At 47.9% G+C, this 27,396-nt stretch overlaps 1 protein-coding gene across 1 annotated transcript in view; it reads right to left on the bottom strand.

The window, feature by feature from the left end:
- Positions 1 to 11,458: 11,458 nt before the first annotated feature.
- The window catches only part of fbn2b (fibrillin 2b), a 408,379-nt gene continuing 392,441 nt past the window's right edge, over positions 11,459 to 27,396 (bottom strand). Inside the window, exons 61-65 of the mRNA XM_072482639.1 lie at positions 27,048 to 27,176; positions 24,489 to 24,608; positions 22,893 to 23,124; positions 17,025 to 17,196; positions 11,459 to 15,930 (exon numbers count right to left, since the gene is read on the bottom strand). Of these exons, the coding sequence (XP_072338740.1) occupies positions 15,556 to 15,930; positions 17,025 to 17,196; positions 22,893 to 23,124; positions 24,489 to 24,608; positions 27,048 to 27,176 (1,028 nt within the window). The 3' untranslated portion in view covers positions 11,459 to 15,555. The remainder of the gene's footprint in view (positions 15,931 to 17,024; positions 17,197 to 22,892; positions 23,125 to 24,488; positions 24,609 to 27,047; positions 27,177 to 27,396) is intronic.

The following is a 27,396-nucleotide window of genomic DNA, read 5'->3' as shown; positions in this document are numbered from 1 at the left end:
CATAATGACTGAATAGCTGAGCAATTGTGGGGTTGTGCCTATGTAAGCTGGTTGGGCCTAGGTCACTACCCTGATGAACCCCTCATGAGGTGATTGACCTCCAATAACCACAACCATCTTCTTTTGTGCCCGCTCTGACTCCAATCAGTGCAGTTTTCCCCGTGATTCTCATTGACTCCAGTTTCATTTCGGATCCTTGATGCCACACTTGGTCAACTGCTGCCTTGATGTCAAGGACAGTCACTCTTATCTCACCTCATGAGTTCAACTCTTATGTCCATGCTTGAACCAAGGTTGCAATGAGGTCAGGAACTGTGTGTTGGCAGAAGCTAAACTGAGCATCAGTGAGCAAGTTATTGCTGTGTAAGTGCTGTTTGATAGCACTGTCGATGATCCCTTTCATCACTTTACTGATGATTGAGAATGGACAGATAAGGTAGTAATGGGCCGGGTTGGACTTGTCCTGCTTTTCATGGACAGGACATACCTGGGGAACTTTTCACATTGCCGGCTAGATGCCAGAGTTGCAGCTGTACTGGAACAGCTTGGTTAGGGCACGGCAAGTTCTGGAGCACAAGTCTTCAGTATTGCCAGAATGTTGTCAGTGCCCATAGCTTCTGAATGTCTTCAGCGGTTTCTTGATATCATATGGAGTGAATCGAATTGGCTGAAGATTGGTACCTGTGATGCTGGGGACTTCCAAGAGGAGGCCAAGATGGATGATCCACTCAGCATTTCCTGCAGAAGATGGTTGCAAATGCTTCAGCTTTTTCTTTCGCCCTGATGGCTGGGCTCCCCTGGCACTGAGGATGGGATAGTTGTAGAACTGCCTCCTCCAGTTAGTTGTTTAATTGTCCCAACACAATTCATGACTTGATAAGATGGGACTGCAGAGCTTAGATCTGACCCATTGATTGTGGGATTGGTTAGCTCTGTCTATCACTTTTGCTTCCACTGTTTGGCACGCAAGTAGTCCTGTGCTTCAACAGATTCGCCTGGTGCTGCTCCTCCTGCACTTTACTATTACCATCAAACCATGGGATCAACCCTGGTTCAATGCAGAGTGTGGAATATCTTAGAATCATGGAATCCCTACAGTGCAATCCCTACATTTGGCCCACTGAGTCTCCACCGACCTTTCAAAAGACTACCCTACTGAGACCCAATTCCCCACCCTATTCCTGAAACCCCCGCTAAGGGGCAATTTAGGCTGGCCAATCACCTAACCTGCACATCTTTGGACTGTGGGAGGAAACCGGAGCACCTGGAGGAAACCCACACAGACACGGGGAGAATGTGCAAACTTCTCACAGATAGTCACCCGAGGTCGGAATGAAAGCCGGGTCCCTGGCGCTGTGAGGCATCAGTGCTAACCACTGTTTCACCCAGATGTAGGTTTGTGAGGTTCGATTCCGACCTTGGGTGACTGTGGAGTTTACACTTCCTCCCCCTGTGTGGGTTTCCTCCGGGTGCTTCACTTTCCTCCCACAGTCCCAAGATGTGCAGGTGAGGTAGTTTGGCTATGCTAACTTGCCCCAGTGTTCAAAGGTTGAGGTGGGGTTATGGGAATGGAGAGGGGGAGTGGGCCTGGGTGGGGTTCTCTTTCAGAGGGCCAGTGCTGACTCGATGGGCTGAATGGCCTTTCCTTCTGCACTGCAGGGATTCTATGAATGGGGTTGCAGATTGTGGTTGATCACAATTCTGCTGCTGCTGATGGCTCACAGCGCCTGATCTTGAGCTACTCTCCATGTTGGGGAATGGGCAAGTCGGTGGAATCCTTTGACAGTCTGGGCCTGGCCACAGTGGCCATCAACACGCCCAGGCAGGGCAGAATTAATGGGGGTGGTGTTCTGGCGGCCCGCCTGTCTTCCTGCCTCTGTGTCCATATGTCCCTCAAGAGGGAAGTTGTGTTTCTGACTGAGGCAGTGGGCAGCTTAGTTCCACATACAAGTTTGAATTATTTTTTGTTCACCTTTAAATGTTTTTCTACCACTCCTCATGATGTCATGTCGTTCCAAGAAACGTCCTGTCCAACCTCCTGAATTGGATTCTTGTCAATCCTTACTCTTAACCGTGTGTGCTTTCGTTTTAATCAGGTGATATTTTTGCACATTCTGTTCGTGTCAGAATGGGATCGAGCTGTACGAAGACTAACATTGAATCCATTGCTTGTGAAGATGCTCACAGCCTGTGAAACGTGGACAATTAACTAGATCTGTGTCTGCGTAGTAACTGCGTCGGAAATGTTCTCTTCAAGTCTCAGATTCTGTCCACAATTCACACTTACAGACTGCTCAGGTTTAAATAATGGTGCTTAATCTTTGCAGTCATTGCTGGCTGAGATTTACTTCCCTGTTTGCAGTAGCTGGGATTACTAACATGTCAAATAACTCGTCAAAAAGAAAAAGGAGGCATTTGTCAGGGCTAAAAGGCTGGGAACAGACGAAGCCTGTGTGGAATATAAGGAAAGTAGGAAGGAACTTAAGCAAGGAGTCAGGTGGGCTAGAAGGGGTCACGAAAAATCATTGGCAAATAGGGTTAAGGAAAATCCCAAGGCTTTTTACACGTACATAAAAAGCAAGAGGGTAGCCAGGGAAAGGGTTGGCCCACTGAAGGATTGGCAAGGGAATCTATGTGTGGAGCCAGAGGAAATGGGCGAGGTACTAAATGAATACTTTGCATCAGTATTCACCAAAGAGAAGGAATTGGTAGATGTTGAGTCTGGGGAAGGGTGTGTAGATAGCCTGGGTCACATTGAGATCCAAAAAGACGAGGTGTTGGGCGTCTTAAAAAATATTAAGGTAGATAAGTCCCCAGGGCCTGATGGGATCTACCCCAGGATACTGAAGGAGGCTGGAGAGGAAATTGCTGAGGCCTTGACAGAAATCTTTGGATCTTCACTGTCTTCAGGTGATGTCCCGGAGGACTGGAGAATAGCCAATGTTGTTCCTCTGTTTAAGAAGGGTAGCAAGGATAATCCTGGGAACTACAGGCCGGTGAGCCTTACTTCAGTGGTAGGGAAATTACTGGAGAGAATTCTTCGAGACAGGATCTACTCCCATTTGGAAGCAAATGGACGTATTAGTGAGAGGCAGCATGATTTTGTGAAGGGGAGGTCGTGTCTCACTAACTTGATCGAGTTTTTCGAGGAGGTCATAAAGATGATTGATGCAGGTAGGGCAGTGGATGTTGTCTATATGGACTTCAGTAAGGCCTTTGACAAGGTCCCTCATGGTAGACTAGTACAAAAGGTGAAGTCACACGGGATCAGGGGTGAGCTGGCAAGGTGGATACAGAACTGGCTAGGTCATAGAAGGCAGAGAGTAGCAATGGAAGGATGCTTTTCTAATTGGAGGGCTGTGACCAGTGGTGTTCCACAGGGATCAGTGCTGGGACCTTTGCTCTTTGTGGTATATATAAATGATTTGGAGGAAAATGTAACTGGTCTGATTAGTAAGTTTGCAGACGACACAAAGGTTGGTGGAATTGCGGATAGCGATGAGGACTGTCAGAGGATACAGCAGGATTTAGATTGTTTGGAGACTTGGGCGGAGAGATGGCAGATGGAGTTTAATCCGTACAAATGTGAGGTAATGCATTTTGGAAGGTCTAATGCAGGTAGGGAATATACAGTGAATGGTAGAACCCTCAAGAGTATTGAAAGTCAGAGAGATCTAGGAGTACAGGTCCACAGGTCACTGAAAGGGGCAACACAGGTGGAGAAGGTAGTCAAGAAGGCATACGGCATGCTTGCCTTCATTGGCCGGGGCATTGAGTATAAGAATTGGCAAGTCATGTTGCAGCTGTATAGATCCTTAGTTAGGCCACACTTGGAGTATAGTGTTCAATTCTGGTCGTCACACTACCAGAAGGATGTGGAGGCTTTAGAGAGGGTGCAGAAGAGATTTACCAGAATGGTGCCTGGTATGGAGGGCATTAGCTATGAGGAGCGGTTGAATAAACTCGGTTTGTTCTCACTGGAACGAAGAAGGTTGAGGGGCGACCTGATAGAGGTCTACAAAATTATGAGGGGCATAGACAGAGTGGATAGTCAGAGGCTTTTCCCCAGGGTAGAGGGGTCAATTACTAGGGGGCATAGATTTAAGGTGAGAGGGGCAAGGTTTAGAGTAGATGTACGAGGCAAGTTTTTTACACAGAGGGTAGTGGGTGCCTGGAACTCGCTACCGAAGGAGGTGGTGGAAGCAGGGACGATAGTGACATTTAAGGGGCATCTTGACAAATACATGAATAGGATGGGAATAGAGGGATACGGACCCAGGAAGTGTAGAAGATTGTAGTTTAGTCGGGCAGCATGGTCGGCACAGGCTTGGAGGGCCGAAGGGCCTGTTCCTGTGCTGTACATTTCTTTGTTTGTTCTTTGTTTGTTTGTCTCTCCTCCCCTTTTTATCCAAGAACTCAATAAGAGAAATTTTGCTCTAAATGTTGCAATAAATCATTGTTGACACATTTGGTGTTCAGTTTGGATTGTTTTTGACGTGCTTTTACCTAGATCCCTGTTGGCCACCTTACTGCAGATTTTTTTGATCTTTTACTGCTTTCATAGTTTACATTTTGCCTCAAATAACCACAGACATTGCAACTGGCTTTAAATTTGTGTCTCAAATTGACCTGCCAGATTTTCTCATTTAGGTCCCTGGACCTCAAACCAACAGACAGGTTGTGTGGTCACAACGTTGAGGAGGTGGGGGGAGATAGGCGGAGGTTGGGGAGTCAGGGGGGGGGGGGTAGTCAGGAGGGGAGTCAGGAGGAAGGTTGGAGGTGGGGGCATTCACACATTTCTTCATGTTTCAGTGTGTTTTTGTATCAGCACCACAAGCGGATTGAGTGCATGTTCTCTCCCTGATTGCAGGTCATGTCTTCCTGCTTCTCCTTACCTGTCCTCATAACACTACTCGATTCCCATCATCTCTTCATTTTAGCATTGGGAATTCAGAAGCTATGAGGTTGACCGCTGTCCCACCTGTGTATGAAGCGCTGTGTGTTGCTGAACCACCTTGGCTGTCACAACAAGTAACAAACTCAGCTGGGCACTGGTGTACACGTGAAAGGATCTTAAACAATCACTGCTTGCTGATGCTCTCCACAGAGCCTCATGGGCCCACAGGAAGGTAGCTGGTCAATAATGAAGCATGCTGCACAAAATCATTAGATCCATAAGCATCTCACCCCTCTCAAACATTGAGGTAACTCATCTCAGCCAGAGTAAAGGCATCAACAATAACCTCAACCCCCACCCTGGACTAGTCATACTGGACTGGAATCTCCGCCCCCCAATGCCAAAATCGCGTTAGGCGACGGGGCGGAGAATCCATTTTGGCGCACGAAATCGGATGCGGCGCCGGTCCTTCAATTCTCCGCCCCCCCGAAAATCGGCGTACTCGTGGAGTACGCCACGCCGAGTACCCACCGCCTCAGGCCATTGCCTGAGGCCCGCCCCACGATGGTCCGTCCCCGACCAGCCAAATTCTCGACAGCATGGGACTCGCATGGTCCCACGTGGACTGAGTCCGCCATGGAGCATGGCGCGGCCGCTGGAAGCAGCCGCCGTGCGCATGCGTGGCCTCTGACCCGGAAGTGCGGTGGCTGTATCGGCAGCTAGAACTGCGAGATCCACGACAGCTGCCTGCTAGCCCCCAGCAAAACGGGGAACCGGTGGCCATTTGACACCAGTTTTCCTGGCGTAAAAGACCACAGTGTTCATGACAGCATGGGGACTTGCCCCCAAAACAGAGAATCCAGCCCACTGCCTTCACCATCCAGTAACCCAATGCTGGGAGGTGCACGGCCACTGGATGGAGACATAATCAGTATTGAGTGAGATGCCGCAATCACTGTTGTCATGATATTCAAACACACACATCATGATGGACACACTAACAGGCAAATCAGAGTACACAACACCACAACCAATCACAGACAAGAACACCAACCACATAAAAAGCACGAGCACGACACCTGGAGGTCAGTAGGTCTGGGGAGAAGGAAACAAGAAAGAGTTGTTGAAACACCACAAGCAGGGAGCCCCCCACGTGCAGAGTGCAAAGACCAAGTTGTAAATAGTGAGTTTAAATAAAGAAGCGTTGTACCATATGCAACTGTGTTGGCTCATCTGTGTGTCAGAACACCCAACACCACATGGTACAGGAGTGGATCGATACCTGCCTACCAACCTGCCATTCTGGACATGGACCACACCGGCAAACCGCAGCCGATGCAAGTCACGGGGAACCTAGGCACCAACTGGAAGCTCTACAGGCAGCGATTTGACCTGTACATCCGTGCCACCGAAAAACAGAATGCCTCGGATGATTCGAAGATTGCAATGCTCCTCTTCTACGCAGGCCCCCACCCAAACGATGTCTTTAATTCACTGGTGTTCGAAGAAGGCGAAAACCAGGCCAAATATGACACGGTCATCCTCAAACTGGACCAGCACTTTCAAACTGAAGTAAACGAAACTTTCGAAAGATACATCTTTCAGCAACGCCTGCAAGGTAAGGAGGAGCTTTTTCAACCCTTTTTGACGCACCTCCGGATTCTGGCGCAGTCCTGCGGTTACGGCACCACTACAGAGTCCATGATCAGGGACCAGATTGTTTTTGGCGTTGCCTCTAGTGGCCTACGCCAGCAGCTTCTTAAAATAAAGAGCCTCACCTTAGCGTCTGCTGTGGAAGCCTGTGTCCTCCATGAAAATGCTACCTGCCGTTTTGCCCGATTTCAGGCGTCCGAGTTGGCACGGAGGGGGTCCCCAGCCGTCGAATCGGCAAGCCAGGCCGCCCACGACGTTGAACGCATCCAGGCCGTCGATTTCTTCCCGCCCCACGGCCCGGACGACAGCGGCCGCTTCCCGCGCTTTTCGCGGTCTCCCGCGCAGGTGCGCGCCAAAAATAACGGCCACAACGAGGGACGCACTGCGCAGGCGCGCCCACCGCAAGATCGCACTGCGCATGCGCAGTGGCGCAACGAACGTCGTGACGTCATGACGTGCAGCAATTGTGGAGGTCTACACTTAAAAGGGCAATGTCCTGCAAAATACCGACAGTGCAACAGATGTGCCATGATAGGCCACTACGCAGCCCGCTGTCGTGCGGCTCAACCCATGGATCCGGCGCATCCTCGACAACCTCGCACACGAGTCAGGACCGTCCAGCCCACGCATCAAGACTTCCAGTTAAGTGATGCAGATGACCAGGATGACTTCCGAGTTGCCGTCATTGATGTCAACAAGGTCAATGCCATCAATCCAGACGATGAGTGGTGTGCCACCCTGACGGTCAACCGATCGCGCGTCGCCTTCCGTCTGGACACCGGCGCATCCGCCAACCTGATTGCTTACTCTGCAGTCCAGGCCATGAAGGTCAAACCACCCATCACACCATCCCGGCTTAAGATGGTTGACTATAACGGGAACGTTATCCCGTCCGTAGGATCTTGCCAGCTACAGGTGACTCACAAGAGGTACACGGCCACACTCCCCTTCGAAGTTGTGGGCTCATCAAAGGACTCGTTACTGGGCGCACAAGCGTGTAAGGTCCTTCACCTGGTACAGCGCATCATGTCTCTCTCTCCAGATGAGATATCCGACTTCCCGGATGCTGAGTTCCACGCGAATCTCCATTCCCTCCTCGCTCACAACCAGGAGGTTTTTGAAGGCATGGGGACATTGCCACACACGTACAAGATTCGACTCAGACCGGACGCCATCCGTCGTTCACGCACCTCGCAGGGTTCCTGCGCCTCTCAAAGACCGCCTCAAGGCACAACTGCAGATTCTTCAGGACCAAGGGGTCCTATCCAAGGTCACGGAGCCCACGCCATGGGTCAGCTCCATGGTCTGTGTAAAGAAGCCCTCTGGCGAGCTCCGTATATGTATAGATCCAAAAGATCTGAACAACAACATCATGCGGGAACACTATCCCATCCCGAAACGAGAAGACCTCACCAGCGAGATGGCGCGAGCCAACATATTCACTAAATTGGATGCGTCCAAAGGATTCTGGCAGATCAAACTGGACCCGGCCAGCCGAAGACTATGCACATTCAACACCCCTTTTGGCAGATTCTGCTACAACCGGATGCCATTCGGCATCATTTCGGCATCTGAAGTATTCCACCGCATTATGGAGCAGATGATGGAAGGCATCGAAGGGGTACGTGTATATGTGGACGATATCATCATTTGGTCCACCACTCCGCAGGAACACATGCATCGTCTTCGACGTGTCTTCACCCGCATACGGCAAAATGGCCTGCGTCTCAACCGTGCGAAGTGTGCTTTCGGCCAGACGGAGCTGAAATTCCTCGGGGACCACATCTCAAGGTCCGGGGTCCGTCCCGATGCAGACAAGGTTAGCGCCATCACAGCCATGCCACGACCGGCTGACAAGAAGGCTGTCTTAAGATTCCTGGGCATGGTCAACTTCCTTGGGAAGTTCATTCCCAACCTGGCTTCTCATACAACAAACATGCGCCATCTCGTAAAAAAATCGACGGAATTCAACTGGCACCAGTCGCATCAGCGGGAATGGGAGGAGCTCAAGCACAAACTGGTCACGGCACCAGTGCTGGCCTTCTTTGACACGACTCGCCCTACAAAGATCTCAACAGACGCCAGCCAATCTGGTATTGGAGCGGTACTCCTGCAAAAAGACAGCACGTCATCATGGGCCCCGGTTGCGTATGCCTCACGAGCCATGACCCCTACCGAACAGCGCTACGCGCAAATCGAAAAAGAATGCCTGGGCTTGTTAACTGGACTGGACAAGTTCCACGACTATGTGTATGGCCTGCCACGATTCACGGTCGAAACTGACCACCGCCCCCTGGTCAACATCATTAACAAAGACCTGAACGACATGACTCCTCGCCTCCAGCGCATCTTACTTAAACTCAGGAGGTACGATTTTGAACTGATCTACACTCCGGGGAAGGAACTCATAGTGGCGGACACTCTTTCCCGAGCAGTGAGCACACCACCAGATGCGGAGGGGTTCGTGCGTCAAATTGAGGCACACGTGACTCTGACAGCAGCAAATATGCCAGCTGATGATCCTTGTCTGGCCCACATACGCGCAGAGACGGCGACTGACCCTCTGCTGCAGCGAGTGATGCGCCACATGACGGAAGGGTGGCTAAAAGGGCAGTGCCCCCAGTTTTATAATGTGCGAGATGATCTCACCAATATAGACGGGGTCCTTATGAAATCGCATAGGATCGTCATTCCACACAGTGTGCGCCAGATGATTCTTCGTCAACTACACGAAGGCCACTTGGGCGTCGAAAAATGCAGACGAAGGGCCCGGGAGGCGGTATATTGGCCGGGTATTAATGAAGACATAGCCAACATGGTGCTCAACTGCACAACCTGTCAGAGGTTTCAGCCAGCGCAACCTCCGGAAACACTTCTACCACACGAGATGGTGACGTCCCCCTGGGCGAAGGTGGGTGTTGACCTATTTCACGCGCTCGGCAGAGATTACATTGTTATTATAGACTACTTCTCAAACTACCCGGAAGTCATGCCTCTCCATGATCTGACGTCGTCCGCAGTCATTGGGGCCTGCAAGGAAACGTTTGCTCGCCATGGCATTCCAAGGACTGTCATGTCAGACAATGGACCTTGTTTTGCCAGCCGTGAATGGTCGTCCTTTGCCGCAGCATATGGTTTCACTCATGTGACATCCAGCCCTCTGCATCCACAATCGAACGGGAAGGCTGAAAAGGGTGTCCACATCGCAAAGCGGCTCCTGTGCAAGGCGGCTGATGCCGGATCGGACTTTAACCTTGCCTTGCTGGCCTATCGATCGGCCCCGTTATCCACGGGCCTCTCGCCAGCGCAGCTACTAATGGGTCGCTCCCTCAGGACGACGGTACCTTCCGTCCTGGCACCGATAACAGACCATGAGGCGGTTCTTCGGAACATGCAACTGCAGCGTGATCGCCAGAAAGGTCGGTACGACACACGAGCGACGGACCTGCCCCCCCTGTCCTCCGGAGACAAAGTACGCGTCCATCAACCGTATGGTGGCTGGTCAGCACCGGCCGAAGTCCTCCGACAAGTGGCTCCCCGCTCGTTCCTGGTTCGCATGCCGGATGGTTCCGTGCGTCGCCGCAATCGGCGCGCCCTTCGCCGACTTCCACGCTCACAGCCACACAACACGCCAGATCCTCAACAGGCTTCCGAGGATGACTTTGTGGAGCTGCCGCACATCACGCCCTTTCCATCGCCACCCATGGCCATGCCTGCACAGCAGCCGGTGGTTCTTGATCCACCCTTAAGGCGGTCAACCCGAATTCGTCGCAAACCCATTAGAATGGACTTATAATACAGTTCATATGTTTAATAAGTTGGACAATTTTACATGATAACCTGTTGTTGTTTATCGTTCCAGATGTCGTCTGACTGGACAACTGTTCAAATTTTTTTTCTTCTTCTCTCGTTCGCATTTCTGTTATGTTATGGTACAACTGGATTCATGTGACGCACTCGACATCGCCCCATGTACATAGTTCCGTCATAGACACATGCTGCACACGACACACACACACTCTTAGATGCACTCACGTCACGATCATATTTATTACCACGTAGGCACATATCTTTGTAAAAAGGGGGGATGTCATGATATTCAAACACACACATCATGATGGACACACTAACAGGCAAATCAGAGTACACAACACCACAACCAATCACAGACAAGAACACCAACCACATAAAAAGCACGAGCACGACACCTGGAGGTCAGTAGGTCTGGGGAGAAGGAAACAAGAAAGAGTTGTTGAAACACCACAAGCAGGGAGCCCCCCACGTGCAGAGTGCAAAGACCAAGTTGTAAATAGTGAGTTTAAATAAAGAAGCGTTGTACCATATGCAACTGTGTTGGCTCATCTGTGTGTCAGAACACCCAACACCACAACTGTCAAAGTTCACAAGGCAAATAGCCATTTAGATGACTGATCAGAGAACACCTGGTCCTTACCTCTGGTAAGGAGGAGAGAAAACCCGCAGAGAAAAGGAAAACACGTATTTTCTTGTTAGTGCTTCCCTGATTTAAGATTGCTAGATTAAGCATAGGAGCTAAGTTGCAGTGACTGGGACTCATCACGGTGAGCTGCTGGTGTGCATACTTGGGGAAAAATTAGATGCGATGGCAAAATGGAGAGAAACTAACCCATAGGAGCCTGAAAACAACAATCAGCTCCAGGCACTTTGGGTGACGCCACCATCTTGTTATCTCGCGTAAAACCTTCACCTGTCGCAGCTCCATGGGAAATCACAGTGGAGACAGAGAATCTAACCCAAAATAATCAATTTTATTGCCGAGAATGTTCCTCGGTACAAGCCTAATTCCCCCCCCTCCGCACCCACATTGTTATGTGTTGAATTCCACCCTCCCAACCCCATGCACCAAATGAAGACACCAGAACACAGTGGAAAAGCTGATTTGGGCTTGTAGCATAACAGTACTTCATTGATTGGCAGTCCGGGCTTCACATCGTTAATACAAAATTCATCTTAAAAATTCAGGATGATCAATCAACAGATGGCGAGGGTCCAGTGTTCAGGCAGAATTATTATATTCATAACCCTCTTTTCTTTGCAGTAGAAAAATCTGTATACAGTATTACAAGTTTACAATAAAAAATTGTTTTTCAAGTTTGTCACTAGATGATTACAGTATAAACACGTCCTCTATTTTACATGAAGTGGCAGTTTACAAAAAAAAGCTACAAGGTAAAAGCTCACAAAAAAAAACAAACAGTACAAAATGTCGGTTATACATAAATATAAAATGGGATGGACAGTGCAGGAACCCTGAATTTCAATACTAGCACCATTGTATTTGGTCAATTGCACAACTGAACAAAAGGACTTCAGGTAGTCGGAGGTTGAACATGTAAATCTTTTAACATTAGCACCTTTATGAAACAGTAACTTGCCTGCACTGTATAATCTCCGTGTGGAATCATTTAAAGAGGATAAGACAAACTCAATCATTTAACGTGCAGATGGAGAAAGCATAATGAGGGACGCTGGGTTGGAGGAGGAATAATTCTTCTGGTCGCTGCATATTATATCGCACCAATAGTGAGGATGTCTTCAACTTGCAATGTTAACTCTCTAGAGCTTTTGTTTCAATTCTGCCTCACGCACGTGACCAGGGGAAATCTTTCTCCACAATCTTTTGAATGCAAATTGGGAAAATAAAGCTAACGAGTGTTGTAATCCTTGTAGTAGCCACTAAAGCAAAGAGCCAGTACTCGCAGAACAGGCCAAATTGTCTCCTTCTGTGAAACTCTTGTGAAAGCAGGCACATTTTAACATGGAACAGCTGCACAATGAGCTACCTGAAAAATACACTGTTGAGGGATTTACGCCCAGTCAGAATACTGTCTCGATTTAGCTCATTAAAAATAAAATCGACTAAGAGGTTTACTGGTAAAAAAAAACCTCTTCAGAAACAGTGAACATGACACACAACTGCAAGAGTACAATCCATTGAGGCTTGCACACGCCCTTTCCATTTTTTAGAAAGCCTGAATAGTTTTGGTTTAATTGCTGTTATTTGGAGTAAAGACAAGGGGAAGGAAATTAAGGCAGATGGTTTTCCAATCCTTTTTGTCTAGGTATATTGTGGGGCGTTGGGTGGATTTCACACCCTGAGAATCGTGCCCAGTGCTAGCTGGCTCCAGGTCCTTGCTTGGGTCTCCATCCTTAATAGTTAATGAGACATTCTCAAATATGGTGAGAGAGAAAAAAATAGTCTTCCTGTAGTCCCCGCCTTGAGAAGAACCTGAATGTTTAGTGCAGTGTTATAAGGGAGGAAGTGGGGCTGATGAAGAATAACTTTTCCACATGAGTTGCACATGACTCACAAAACTAACTGGGCGATTCTCTCATCAACTTGCCATAATCCAAGGCTCATATCTTACATTGTTTTATGTAAGAACGGAAGCACTGAGAATCAATTTGATCTTCCATAAGTGTCAGGATGCACCTAATTTCATAGATAATATTCCATGTGCTTCTCACTGAGCAATAGGATAGGGGATAATCTTTTTGGGCACTCAGAGGGAGCCAATCGTGTCACTGCCAGGGTACCCCAATGCAGAGGCCAACCCTGTCACTGCCAGGGTACCCCAGTGGAGAGGCCAACCCTGTCACTGCCAGGGTACCCCAGTGGAGAGGCCAACACTGTCACTGCCAGGGTACCCCAATGCAGTGGCCAACCCTGTCACTGCCAGGGTACCCCAGTGGAGAGGCCAACCCTGTCACTGCCAGGGTAGCCCAGTGCAGAGGCCAACCCTGTCACTGCCAGGGTACCCCAGTGGAGAGGCCAACCCTGTCACTGCCAGGGTACCCCAGTGGAGAGGCCAACCCTGTCACTGCCAGGGTACCCCAGTGGAGAGGCCAACCCTGTCACTGCCAGGGTACCCCAGTGCAGAGGCCAACCCTGTCACTGCCAGGGTACCCCAGTGGAGAGGCCAACCCTGTCACTGCCAGGGTACCCCAGTGGAGAGGCCAACCCTGTCACTGCCAGGGTACCCCAGTGGAGAGGCCAACCCTGTCACTGCCAGGGTACCCCAGTGCAGAGGCCAACCCTGTCACTGCCAGGGTACCCCAGTGGAGAGGCCAACCCTGTCACTGCCAGGGTACCCCAGTGCAGAGGCCAACCCTGTCACTGCCAGGGTATCCCAGTGCAGAGGCCAACCCTGTCACTGTTGGGCATCACGGTAAGGCGCTAATCCCATCACTGTTAGCTGTAGGATAAAGTGCCAATCCAGTCACTACTGGGAACCAGGGTGAGGAGTCAATCATACCACTGTTTCTTAGGGGGTTGGGGAGCAATGTTCACTGTGAGCCTGTCGAGTGGAAGCCTCCTGAGCTTCCAATAAAGCAATTCCACGGACTTAAATTAAAAAAATATCTATTTAGACATTTGTGAAAATCATTTCACAAACATTCCTCAGGTAGGCTCTCTGAGGTCTTGGGTGCATCCTAAACTGGAATATAAAGCCTACAATTAGGATTATGCCCGTATCCCAGGGTTTACGGGAAAGACCACATCTCACTGGAGCTGGGAGTACAGCTGGTTCCAGCTAGGCATACCCGAACCAAACTCCCACAATATACATGGGGTTTAATCCAATTGGCACATTCCAGAAAGTACCTCAGCTCTCTGAGATCCACAGAGAATATTCATCGAGTTACCGAGACCAAATAGCAAGCCAGCACATGCATAACATGGATAGGATTCCTGAATCAGTTAGTTGTGGCAATTTCTGAAGATTCCTTTTAATGCCGATGGTGTTTATCAGATGGGAGTTTCTCTATTGTTTCAACCAAAAAGTGGATAGTGTTAAATACCGATAAAGGGATGGTGGGATACAGTATCATGCTTGCTCAACAAGTGCTTCCATAGATAATTGGATAAGCTCCTGCAGTAACACACAGGCAGTTGCTCTTAGCCCCTGCCAGTGCAGCGATCTATAATTAATAATCCCAATTTGCTGGCGCAAAGTAATCACTAGCTGCTTCCGGCGCAATGGGTTTGCTATTGCCTATTTATCTTATTAAAGAGGAAGAACATGCTTTAAAGAAAATATTGCCTTTCATTGTCTTGTAACATCTACATGCTGTTGTAAACTGAGTTATAGGGAATTGAGCTGGGAATAATCACTTTCTGCCTGTTACCTCACAGGTCAGATTTCACATTAAGTTAATTGGTCAACCATCCTGGTGACAAAATGGCTCTCTCTTCTTAAGGTCAACACTTTTACAATTGACTCATTTTGGATAGAGATTCTGGTTGAACAAGTGGTTCCAAAGTCTGAAGTGAATGATTCAGTCAATTATACAAACTGGAATTCTCCACAATGCAACAGTACTCAAACAAAAACACTTATCGGCAAGGTGTCCCTCAGGGTAGGACAGTACAGGCCCTGAAAGAGACCATTTGAGTGACTAAGACAATTCAGATTCTTTAATTTCCATGATTCTATTTTTCAATTAATTTACCAATGATATTATTTATTAATATGATCCTTAAATGCAATTTATTACTCTCTCTAAAATGCAAAGCAAACTCCTCGCCACCTTGGACTTAATAGCATTCACTCTTTCAAATCTATTAATACCCTTGTCCTCACTAATTCCCCCCCCCCCGCCACTCCCAATTTATTTTGCTCCAATATGGTCAATGCCTTCATTATACACATTCCAATTTAGATCACTGTGCTACAAAAGAAAACTGGTTAAGCACAGGAAATATCCAACCTTTAAAAATTAATTAGTCCTTCTTAATTGTTGTCCAATCATCTGCCTTACGTGCGAAAACTGTGACACACTCCAGAAGATTTGGTTCAATGCCCAGTACATAGCCTGCATGAAAAGGACTGTTGTGTAAAGACTTTGTTGAGCTGGCACAGTCCACTATCCCATCATCAAGTTTAGTGTTGAGAGGTTGGTGCTGTGGTGCTATTTAAAATGGCGGGGGCCTTTTCCCCACCAAGGGTGACAGGGCAAGAACATTAAAGAAGATGAATTTGAAGCTTCAGCCGGAGGGCCTCGCCGATATCACCCACGAGGTAGTCAACGTCATTCTCATCTTCCAGCTTCAGGAGGTCCTTCTTCCTGTACAGAGGCACACTGGAAATCTCCAGTGTATATTTTCCTTGTATGGCCTTTTTGCGGCTTAGATGGAGGTAACTGAGTCCATTTTTCTGGTGAATTCGGAAGAAGCTGGCTTCATTCCCACTGGAGATGGTGTAACGCACATGGTTTTCCAGAGGTTCGATGGCTGGAAGGAATTCCATGATATGATCGTGGATTCCCATTTCTGAGATATTCACATTCAAAGGGATTGGCGTGTCAATGTCCAAACTAGCCAGACTAATCTTGTGATCCTGTTATGAAAAAAACATTAGCTCAACAAATCTGCTTTTGGGGGCGACTTTTGACATTTTCATGAAATTGCTAATAATGACAACCTGTGGAGTTCAAAAACGTGTTGCATTTTGATAGATCAGACTAACCTTCTCGTCATATCCCTCAGCTTCACAATCCCACTTTCTAACCATATTGCTCATAGAATCCCTGAAGGGCACTTTAGCATGGCCAATCCACCTAACCTGCACATCTTTGGACTGTGGGAGGAAACCGGAGCACCCGGGGAAACCCACGCACACACGGGGAGAACGTGCAGACTCCGCACAGACAGTGAACCAAGCCGGAATTGAACCTGGGACCTGTGAAGCAATTGTGCTAACCACCATGCTACCGTGCTGCCCGTTTTGAAGTCACTGTGCCACCGTGTCGCCCCACTCAGTCCTATCTATTAATTTACCCATTATATCTCTTCAAAAGGGCATCTGGTTGTCTATTCATCCTATTGATACTGTTTACTTTAATATACTACCTTCAAGACTCTTTGCATTACACAAATATTCTTTGAATAAATGAGTTTCCCTGATTTCCTAGTCCCTCATTTTTAAGATGTGTTTCTCTGGGACTTGAACACTTCATCATCATGATCAATATTCTAAACTCCCTTTGAAATCTTGAAATTTTCAGTGAAAACATTCTGAAATCCCCTTTCCAACGAAAGGAAAGCAGCTTTCTTCATCTACCTTCCTAATTTTAGTTGCTGATTCCCAGGATAATTCTGCCCCAACTGATGGGGGAAGTTGATTGACTTGGGAATCTGATAGTTGGAAGTTCATTCCACACTGGAGTCACCTGAGATGGAACAATGAGCCGGGGGCTTTGTCTGCCTGCTCAGCTCGACAATGAAAGATCCCGTGGCACTATTTGAAGAAGAGCAAGAAAATCTCAGTTTGAGCCAAAATGTTTTTTCAAAGAGCTTCACCAAAACGTTGATTAGTGAGCCGATAATCTCATTTGCGGTTTCCAGGATCCTGCTATGCACAAGAATGACTGCGGGGCTTACCTACAAAAACAATGACTACGATTCACAATAGGCCATGTTATGTGAAATTACCTCATGAGATTCCGTGTCATTTGTGCTTCTCCGATGTCTGCCTCTCTTGGGATAGCCATTGATCTTGCATTCATAGCACGTCTCAGGGGATAGCACATTCTCTGCATCTGCCTCTTCCTCTTCCACAGGTAGGTATTGACCATTCCCAAACCCCATTCCTGATATACAATGCCTGAACAGGGAATCAACAGCAGCACAGACACACAAGTAAACACTTAGCACAAACTCCAATCATACAAATTACAATTCTATACTTGACTTATAAACCTCTCCTCATCAAGACACACTGGGCGGTACAGTTTGGTGGGACTGGTCACCCTCTCCACTCTGGTGCCCTAACTCCTTTTCCATTATAACACCGACTCCCTGCATTGCAGATGGAGGCTATTCAGCCCACTGAGTCTACACCGACCCTCCGAAAGAGCACCCTACCGAGACCCACTGCCCTGCCCAATCGCCAGCAACCTCTAGTAATCTTTGGACACACTAAGGGGTAAATTAGCATGGCCAATCCACCTAACCTGCACATCTTTGGACTGTGGGAGGAAACCGGAGTACCCGGAGGAAACCTACGCAGACACGGGGCGAATGTACAAAACTCCAACAGACAGTTACCCAAGGCCGTATTTGAACCTGGTTCCTTGGCACTGAGGCAGCAGTGCTAACCACTATGCTGCCCGACATCAGTAATTTAAAGTTATACTCTCTGCTCGTGACTGTCAGATTCTGTTTTCTCTCTCTCCGACCATGGTCACGGAGGATGTTTTTTGGGAATTTAAACAAGTAATTTCAAGGGAGAAGGACATGGAACAGGGGGCAATCACAGGCTCGAGACCCTGAGAGAGGAAGGGGGCATGATAGAGCATGGATGTGGATTTTAAAGAACAATGGTGTTTTTGAAGGGATGTTGTCTAAGAAAAGGTCATTGCTGACTATATGTCAGCTGGTATGGGGGCAGAATGGGGTGCAGATTGAGGGGAGAGATGAAATGAGCTTTGAGAAGGAAGTGGGGAGATGAGTGAGAAACTACAAATAGTCAGGGATCTGGTGCTTTCCATTAAAGTCAATTCATTTGTACAAGTTGCTGCTGTTGTTGAAGACGAAAATAAATGATGTTGTAGGTATTTCTGCTCTTCACATAACACCCTCAAGAAGTCAGAGGTCTGTCTGTCACAATCTTCTCATTCCTACTGGAGGCATTTTACTAGATTATAAATATTAGATAATCAGTCTCCCTCCCTCTACCCAACTCTGCACCGGTTTCCATTATTTTACCTGTAATAAATTTAGGGCAACCATAAAAACATTTATACAGCACCTTTACATACTTGTGAAGTCATGGTGGCAATTTACAGCGTTAATCAATCAAAACATTAGCGACAATGATTCAAAGCAGAAGATTTCGCTCTCCACCGATGAGATGCTCCTTAAAACCAAGCACTCGGTCACCTTCCTAACATAGAACATAGCATAGCAGAAATACATAGCATAGCATAGCATAGCTATGTTCTATGTTAGGAAGGTGACCGAGTGCTTGGTTTTAAGGAGCATCTCATCGGTGGAGAGCGAAATGCAGAGGTTTATGGAAGGATTTATAGACATTATGGGCTAGCTGGATAATCTGTCTGTAATTATTTAGTGCAGATATGTTGTCCTCTTTAAACATAGTCATTCAGTTTGCTGCTTCCAATCATCTGTGCCTAATAATTTCTCCTTAATGTTCTCCAATACTTTGTGTGCTGTGTCTATCTGAGCACTTTCAATGCAGCGTATGTGACATTTGACGAGAACGTGTAAAACTCGCTCTGCCATATAGATCCTTGTACTCGGAGAACCACTATCTGAATTTTGTGAGGAGGAGTTGGGGAGGAAGGTGGGTCTCCTGCACAATGACATGAAGATATAGTTGCTTGCAAAGACTAAAACTCGCAGTAACATTTTTAAATTGGCCCCATTCATCAAACACTCCCATAGAGGAATTCACAAATCCGTCTCTGGTCCGTGACAGAATCAACTTGAGATTCTCCCTGTGGAGTCTCTCACTGATAATAAAAAGGGTGTTGGTGCTGGACGCAGAGTGAGAGTATATTCAGTCACTAACAGGATAGTGCTAGCAGCATTAAGGGCAAATGGTACAAAGGGAATTAAAACGAAATTTATTTTTGTTTTTTGAGAATCCTGGGCGGGATTCTCTCAGCCCACCCCGGGCCGAAGAATCGCCGGGCTGGGTGTGAATCGCGCGACACCGATCCAACGATTCTCCGGAGAGTGGAGAATCGGCGCCATTGGCGCCGGTCGGGGGCCGCTCTACGCGGCCCGCCTTGCGACTCTCCGCCCGGGATGGGCCAAGCGGCCGCAAATAAAATCCGAGTCCCGCCGCCACCGTCCACGTGTGGTCTTACCCGGCGGGACCGCAACGTGCATCCTTCCAGGGACGGCCTGGTGGGTGGGGGGGGGGATGTGGGGTCCAACCCCGGGGGTGCCTCCGCTGTGGCCTGCCCCGCGATTGGGGCCTACCGATTGGCGGGCCGGCCTCTCGGGCTGGGGGCCTCTTTTGCTCCGCGCCGGCCCCTGTAGCCCTACGCCATGTTGCGTCGGGGCCAGCGCGGAGAAGGGAACCACCCCGCATGCGCGCATTGCCACTGGTCGCAGTGCGCATGCGCAGACCCGTGGTGCCCATTTGACGCCGCCGTGGGTCGCTCCAGTGCAATGTTGGCCTCCTTTAGGGCTAAGAATCGCTGCTCCTGGGGCCTGTCGACGCTGTTGTGACGGCGTCAACACTTAGCCTCGGGATCAGAGAATCCCGCCCCCTATTTGTCTGCCTTAACCTTTCTCCCTGATGTATTGCAGACTGAGTGAAGATGTCCTGCTAAGCTGTCACCCGGTCTGCCCACTGAACACCCAATGTAGAGGAGGCTGGATTGTGAGCAGTGAATACAACAGACTAAATTGAAAAAAGTACCAGTAACTAAACCAGTTAAACCAGGATTGGTTTATCTTAGGGGGCTAGACAGTTAGTTTGTGATGCAGAACAAGGCCAGCAGCGCGGGTTCAATTCCCATTCTCCCGTGACTCACAATTTGTTTAACTGGTTCTGGATCTTATTATTCTCCGACAACCTAGAAGCTGCTAGAAGCAGAGCTGGAAGAATGGTGTGGCCACTTCAAGCACTAAAAACAACTCTGTAAATCAAGTTCCCGTACATCTAGAAACTAGTTTCATCCCTGCAGTGCTCTGAAGTAAGTCAAATAAATAAAATATACAACGTTGCCGATTCCATATGGCAGTCTGAAGATGAAGAGATAGGCAGGTTCATGCACCAGTCTTTATGTTTCTTGAGTCTGCACGCTTGGTTGTTAAGTAACTATAGGTCCAGTTGTCGCTCCATTTCATCCTGGCTTATCTCACCATTTCGCACACTTCTGCTCTCCCCCCTTCCCCTCCCTCCAGAACCATGCTCGGGTTCCCCTCACCTTCCACCCACCAGCCTCTGTAGTCAAGCAATCATCCTCCACCATTTCTGCCAACTCCAGCATGTTGCCATCGCCAGACACATCTTCCCCTGACCTCACCTAGCAGCATTCCGAGGCGACCGTTTCTTCCGTGACACCCTGGTCCACTCCTCTATCACCTTTAACATTTCATCCCCTTCCCAGGGCACGTTCCCATGCAATCGCAGCAGGTGCAACACCTGCCACTTTACCACTTCCCTCCTCATGATCTAAGGCCCCAACACTCCTTCCAGGCGATTTAAATAAATTAATAAATAACCTTTAGTGTCACAAGTTGGCTTACTTTAACACTGCAATGAAGTTACTGTGAAAAGCCCTGAGTCGCCACATTCCGGGTACATACAGGGTGAATTCAGAATTCTCAGCAGGAATGGGAATTGAACCCGCGCTGCTGGCCTTGTTCTGCATCACAAACTAACTGTCTAGCCCACTAAGCTAAACCAATCCTGGTTTAGCTGGTTTAATTACTGGCACTTTTTTCAATTTAGTCTGCTGTATTTACTGCTCGCAATCCAGCCTCCTCTACATTGGGTGTTCACTGGGCAGACCGGGTGACAGCTTTGCAGGACATCTTCACTCAGTCTGCAAGCATGACCCCGACCTTCCTGTCGCTTGCCATTTCAATTCACCATCTTGCTCCCATGTCCACCTTTCTGTTCTCACCCTGCTGCAACGTTCTAGTGCAGCCCAATGCAAGCTGGAGGAAAGCACCTCATTCTCCAATTAAGCACTTTGCACCTTCTGGACTCAACATCGAGTTCAACAACTTCAGACAATGAAATGTGCCCCCATTCTGAATTTGTAGTTTCTTCCCAAGAGCCAGTCTGTACCTTGCTCTCCTGATTTTGCGTTCAGATGGTGTTGACCTCTTTCTCGGTTCTTCACATGTTCTGCTAGTTTGCTCTCAGACAGTGCTGACCTTTATTCTGCAATTAACACCTTGACCAAAGCTTTCCTCCTTATATCTTCATTAACGCTCCCTTTGCTTGTGCTCTATGACTTTTGTCATGATATGCAACCAATGAACACTCAGAATAGGACACAACCAATGGGCAGTCAGGACACTCAGAGGTGGCATCACCACAAGGGGGCATGACATAAACACGATAAAAGAACAAAAGAACAAAGAACAAAGAAATGTACAGCACAGGAACAGGCCCTTCGGCCCTCCAAGCCCGTGCCGACCATGCTGCCCGACTAAACTACAATCTTCTACACTTCCTGGGTCCGTATCCTTCTATTCCCATCCTATTCATATATTTGTCAAGATGCCCCTTAAATGTCCCTATCGTCCCTGCTTCCACTACCTCCTCCGGTAGCGAGTTCCAGGCACCCACTACTCTCTGCGTAAAAAACTTGCCTCGTACATCTACTCTAAACCTTGCCCCTCTCACCTGAAACCTATGCCCCCTAGTAATTGACCCCTCTACCCTGGGGAAAAGCCTCTGACTATCCACTCTGTCTATGCCCCTCATAATTTTGTATACCTCTATCAGGTCTCCCCTCAACCTCCTTCGTTCCAGTGAGAACAAACCGAGTTTATTCAACCGCTCCTCATAGCTAATGCCCTCCATACCAGGCACCATTCTGGTAAATCTCTTCTGCACCCTCTCTAAAGCCTCCACATCCTTCTGGTAGTGTGGCGACCAGAATTGAACACTATACTCCAAGTGTGGCCTAACTAAGGTTCTATACAGCTGCAACATGACTTGCCAATTCTTATACTCAATGCCCCGGCCAATGAAGGCAAGCATGCCGTATGCCTTCTTGACTACGTTCTCCACCTGCGTTGCCCCTTTCAATGAGGGATGAGGCACTCATACCCTGCCTCTTTCCACAGACAGACATCTAGAGAGTTAGACAGGGTTGATCAGCAGCGTCACACCCCAGCATGTGGCTTAGAGCAAGCTGGTACAGTTAGACTGAGTTACTACAGTTAGATCAGCAGAGAGTCAAACTCATTTGAGAACAGTGTTAATAGTTCAATAAACATGTTGAACTCATTTCAGAGTCTGGAGCATCCTTTAGTTAAGGCTGCATCAAGTAGCAGCCTGTGTTATCCGAAGCAATATAACACAACACTTTTGTCATTTAATCTCTTCTATCCCTGACCTTCTATCCACCTGCTCCTCCACCAGCACAAATCCCCTCTCATCCTTACCGCTCTCCGCCTCGGAAGATGATTCATATTGGGCTCGAAACACTAAGTCGGTTTCTCTCTCCACAGATACTGCCAGGCCTGCTGAGTTTTTCCTGCATTTTCCGATTTTATCTCACCAACTCACCTTTACTTTCCTCCCCCTTCCTGTTGCCACATCTCCTCCCACCCCAAGTCAGTCGTTGACCTGTTACTTACCCTTGTCCCACTCTGAAGTATCCCCCAGGGCAGCCGCACAGGTAGCCACCGTCTGTGTTGGAGCAGCCGTAGGAGCAGGGGTTTCCGGAGACCGAGCACTCATTCACATCCTGACATCCCCCAGCGTACTGGTCAAAATCAAACCCAGATGGACAGAGGCATTTGTAGCTGCCCAGAGTGTTATAACAGGACGCGGCGCCACAGGCAGTTGGATTGCTGCACTCATTCTCATCTGCAAAACAGACAAAGAGAGATTAGCGAGACACTATTCTCATCTTGCACCCCTGAAAATACTGACACTCACTGGGATATGGTTCCACAGGCACAGCCATCCTCTGGCTGCTACTTCAATTGCGACCATTCAAGCCCTTGACAGCCTTACAACCTATAATACTGCCCTTTTCAATCATAGTTCAAGCTGCACTCGCAATGTTCACCTATGTGGCTTTTCAAACAAAGGTTATTTGATAATGAACAGGGGTTGGAATCTTAACAGAACTGGCCTACTCACTAGCCCAGGGACATTGAGGCCAATTGCAGCAATCCTATTGCTGTCTAATCGAGGCCCGTATCTCAGCCCAGACCTGGAACTGACTGAGTGAACCTCCCGAATACCCCAGTACCACACTGTGTGCTACATTTCCCACTTATCTCTTGGAAGATCTACAGGCAGTGGCCGGAATTCTGCAGTCGTTGTGATTCTCTTCTCCCGCCAACTGGCGGCATGGGGTGGCTTCAATGGGAAATCCCATTGGCAAGCACCGGGAATAGGGAATCCTGCTGCTAGCGAATAGTGTGTCGCTGAGAAACACGTGGTTGGGGGACCGGAGAATCCAGCCAAGTATTTTTCTGTGTAATGGTTTAAAGGGTTAAGTCCTGAATCTCACTTCAACTATGGGTAATTGGTGAAGTGGTTTCTGATTCTAAATTGGAATCATTAGATTTTTTTTTAAATTGTAACTTGGATCAATTAATTTTCACACATTATTTTTAATTTTTATCTCTCATTTCTTCCTTCTATCTTGTCTGCAATGTTCACTTGTTCCATTGTTCTGTATTTGATTATGCGAGTCTGGTAACTGATCTATGCTCACTGTGCTGGATTGGTTAAGCGTGAGTGTTGATTCAAAGATAAGAAAACAGCCAACACATAAGTTACTAGAATTTGAGCTGGATGGATGGTGTAAACACTTTGAGCACTGTAAAAAAACCTCTGCAAATCAAGGCTTTTGCACACTTAGAAACTAGTGTCACCCCTCTGTGGCTCTGAATTAAATCAAATATGTAAAATATTCAACACTGTCTACTCTATATGGAAATCTGAAGCTGAAGGGGCAGGGAGTTAACCTGCCCATGCTCTGACATTACTTCACTCCGTTTCACCAAGATCAGTGAGTCACTGTTTAGTCATAAATCCAATGATATTAATGCATTACAGGGCTGCCCAACAACTGACAATTGCATGCTGCTAACTATATTGCTGTGCCAACCTACACAATTGACAGGTTAAAATGATGTTGCCCTGACTCCTTCAGTTTCAGTAACATTAAAGTTGTCCTTATCTCCTTAGTCCCAAGAAAGAGCTCTAATACTTGCCCACACACTGGTTCCACTGGTAGTGCTGCATGTAGCCTTGAGGGCAGCTGCATCTGTATCCACCCAACATGTTCTGGCAGCCGTGCTGGCAGCGGTGGTTCCCATCACACTCATCAACATCTGCAGGTTGGGGCGGAAAGGGAACAAACTGAGTCGGTGAGATGTCATGTGAGATTTGCCATTGAGCCAGGGTGAAACAGAGCTGCATCTGGACCTACGGTTACTTGCAGGGACCAAACATGCAGTCTGAAGCCCGTTCAAAACTTGTGAACCTTGTAGCCTTGTGAACTTGAGCCAGAAACCCATTCAACACAAAATGGTCAGATGTGGGTGTTTCACCTAAGTGACATTCCAAAATAGGAGATCTTCTCACAATCATCATGCCACCCTGATTTGGATACTCGTTTAGAAAAAGGCTCACAAAAATGATTGATTGGTATTAATGTATAACAAATCGTCCTTTAGTTGTCCTGTAAAAAGTGGCCGGGCCTGGACTCACCGTGGGGGTTGCAATGGCCCAGTCAGAAATACATTGGGTGGGTTTCTCCGTTTCGCTGGCTGGTCAATGGGGTTTCCAATTGTGGGGCAGCCCCACGCTGTCGGGAAACCCCCGGGCTGCAAGCGCAACGGAGAATCCTGATGGCGGAGAATTCAGCCCATTAACGTTTGGAAGGACTGGAAAATCCCACCAATATCATTTGCATACGAACATTGGCGTTTTGACCCTGGCTTCTCTAAGTTTTGGAAAGTTTTGTAGCTAGTGAACTGCAAGCAAATGTGGCTGTGACTTTGGCCTGAACTAATGAGTGGGAGGAATTTGGGTCAGAACCTCTTGTCACCAGCTTTTCACCATCCTGACCTGGGGGACATTTTGACAGAATTTAGGAGAGGCTGATGGGACAGAACTGGAATTTGGGACAGGATCAGGGCGAGGATTGATCGGTGGGAAGACAACCCACCACCTTTTTCAACGGCAAAATGGTGATTCGAGAACTTCCAGGAATGAAAATATATCCAAGGCACAGGAACACACAAAGAAAACATAAATCTCAAGATACACTTAAAACAACAATGACTATAGAAATACTTTACTCAAGAAAGCAATTAAGGCACTGAACACTTTAACATCCCAAGGAGACTGTTAACTATATATCTTTATGTGGACTTTAAACTGACCCCAGTTTGGGTTGGACCAAAATGCAGACTTTCTGCCTTTGATTCTACGAGAACAGGCTACAAATTTTGATCCTTGAAGCTAAGGTTTTCACTTTTACTTCTCCTACAGGGAACAAGGGGGGTGGGGTATTGTAAATTGGATCACTCATTCAAAGATCTGGAACAAGAATAATGGCTGAAAGGCTTCTTTGCTGGATAATTTTATGATTCGATTGATGCTGTTTATTATAGTTTATTATAGAATTTACAGTGCAAAGGAGGCCATTCGGCCCATCGAGTCTGCACCGGCTCCCGGAAAGAGCACCCTACCCAAGGTCAACATCTCCACCCTATCCCCATAACCCAGTAACCCCACCCAACACTAAGGGCAATTTTGGACACTAAGGACAATTTTTATCATGGCCAATCCACCTAACCTGCACATCTTTGGACTGTGGGAGGAAACCGGAGCACCCGGAGGAAACCCACGCACACACGGGGAGGATGTGCAGACTCCGCACAGACAGTGACCCAAGCCAGAATCGAACCTGTGACCCTGGAGCTGTGAAGCAATTGTGCTATCCACAATGCTACCGTGCTGCCCCCAGCTGTTGTTTGGTGTCACTGCATCCTTGGCGAGATGCAAGAAAAAGCCCATTGTTTTCAGGGTCTCAGGCATCGTGGGAGACTCCCCCAGCCTGTGGTAAAAAATAAAGCATTTACTAACACTTACTCAGGGAAAAAAATGGAAACTAGAACAGTCACTCCATTCTGCCTGGCAGCTACTACAGGAGCCCAGTCACCAAATTCCCTCTGCCCCACCCCTCACCCATCCTCTCTGCCATATACCTCAGGAAACCACTCCCTACATTATCACTGCCATTTAATTCAGGGATGCCAATCCCAGACTTCCCCTCTCAGTGACCATGGGGACCTCAGCCCCTCACTCTCTTTTGTATCTACCAAACATGAATTCATCGAGATGCTGGGCAGCACGGTGGCGCAGTGGTTAGCACTGCTGCCTCACGGTGCTGAGGACCTGCATTCGATCCCGGCCCCAGGTCACTGTCCATGTGGAGTTTGCACATACTCCCCGTGTCCACGTGGGTCTCACCCCCACAACCCAAAGATGTGCAGGCTAGGTGAATTGGCCACGCTAAATTGCCCCTTAATTGGAAAAGAAAGCAATGGGTACTCTAAATTTATTTTTAAAAATTCATTGAGATGCTCTTCAGTTTACAAGCCTCTTAAAGGGTGAGAGGCAGAGAGATGTGCCACCCATTTAAATATTAACAGTGGATCAAGGACAGGGAATATTTCAGAATTGGACTTTTTCTTCATGCCCTCTGAAATCAAGTGCTTGCCATCTGGTTACAGTCCTCGAAACAGTTCTGCTCTTTGTACCTTCACAGTTGAAACCAGTACCATCCAATGAGAATCCTTTCTGACAATCACAGTTGAAGCTTCCTGGTGTGTTCTGGCACGTCCCCTTTGAACCACAGATTGTGGCCTGACCCATGCATTCATTATTGTCTGTTAACAAGAAAAAGATTAAGTTACTTCACTAAAGGGCCTCCCTGATTAATTTTAGGTATATTCTACATGACGGTTGTGTGTTGGGAATCGGGACCTAAGCTGAGCTTGATCCTGCCTCAAAACCACAGCCCACACACATGTGTTTTGAGCAGTGTATTTACCCCGCACACACTGGGCAGTGAACTTTCTCACCCATCACACACTGGGCAGGGAATTT

This window comes from Scyliorhinus torazame, chromosome 18 (assembly GCF_047496885.1).
Source record: "Scyliorhinus torazame isolate Kashiwa2021f chromosome 18, sScyTor2.1, whole genome shotgun sequence".
Lineage (NCBI taxonomy): Eukaryota > Metazoa > Chordata > Chondrichthyes > Carcharhiniformes > Scyliorhinidae > Scyliorhinus > Scyliorhinus torazame.
Note: the sequence above shows the minus strand (reverse complement) of the source record. Positions and strands in the feature narration are given on the sequence as shown.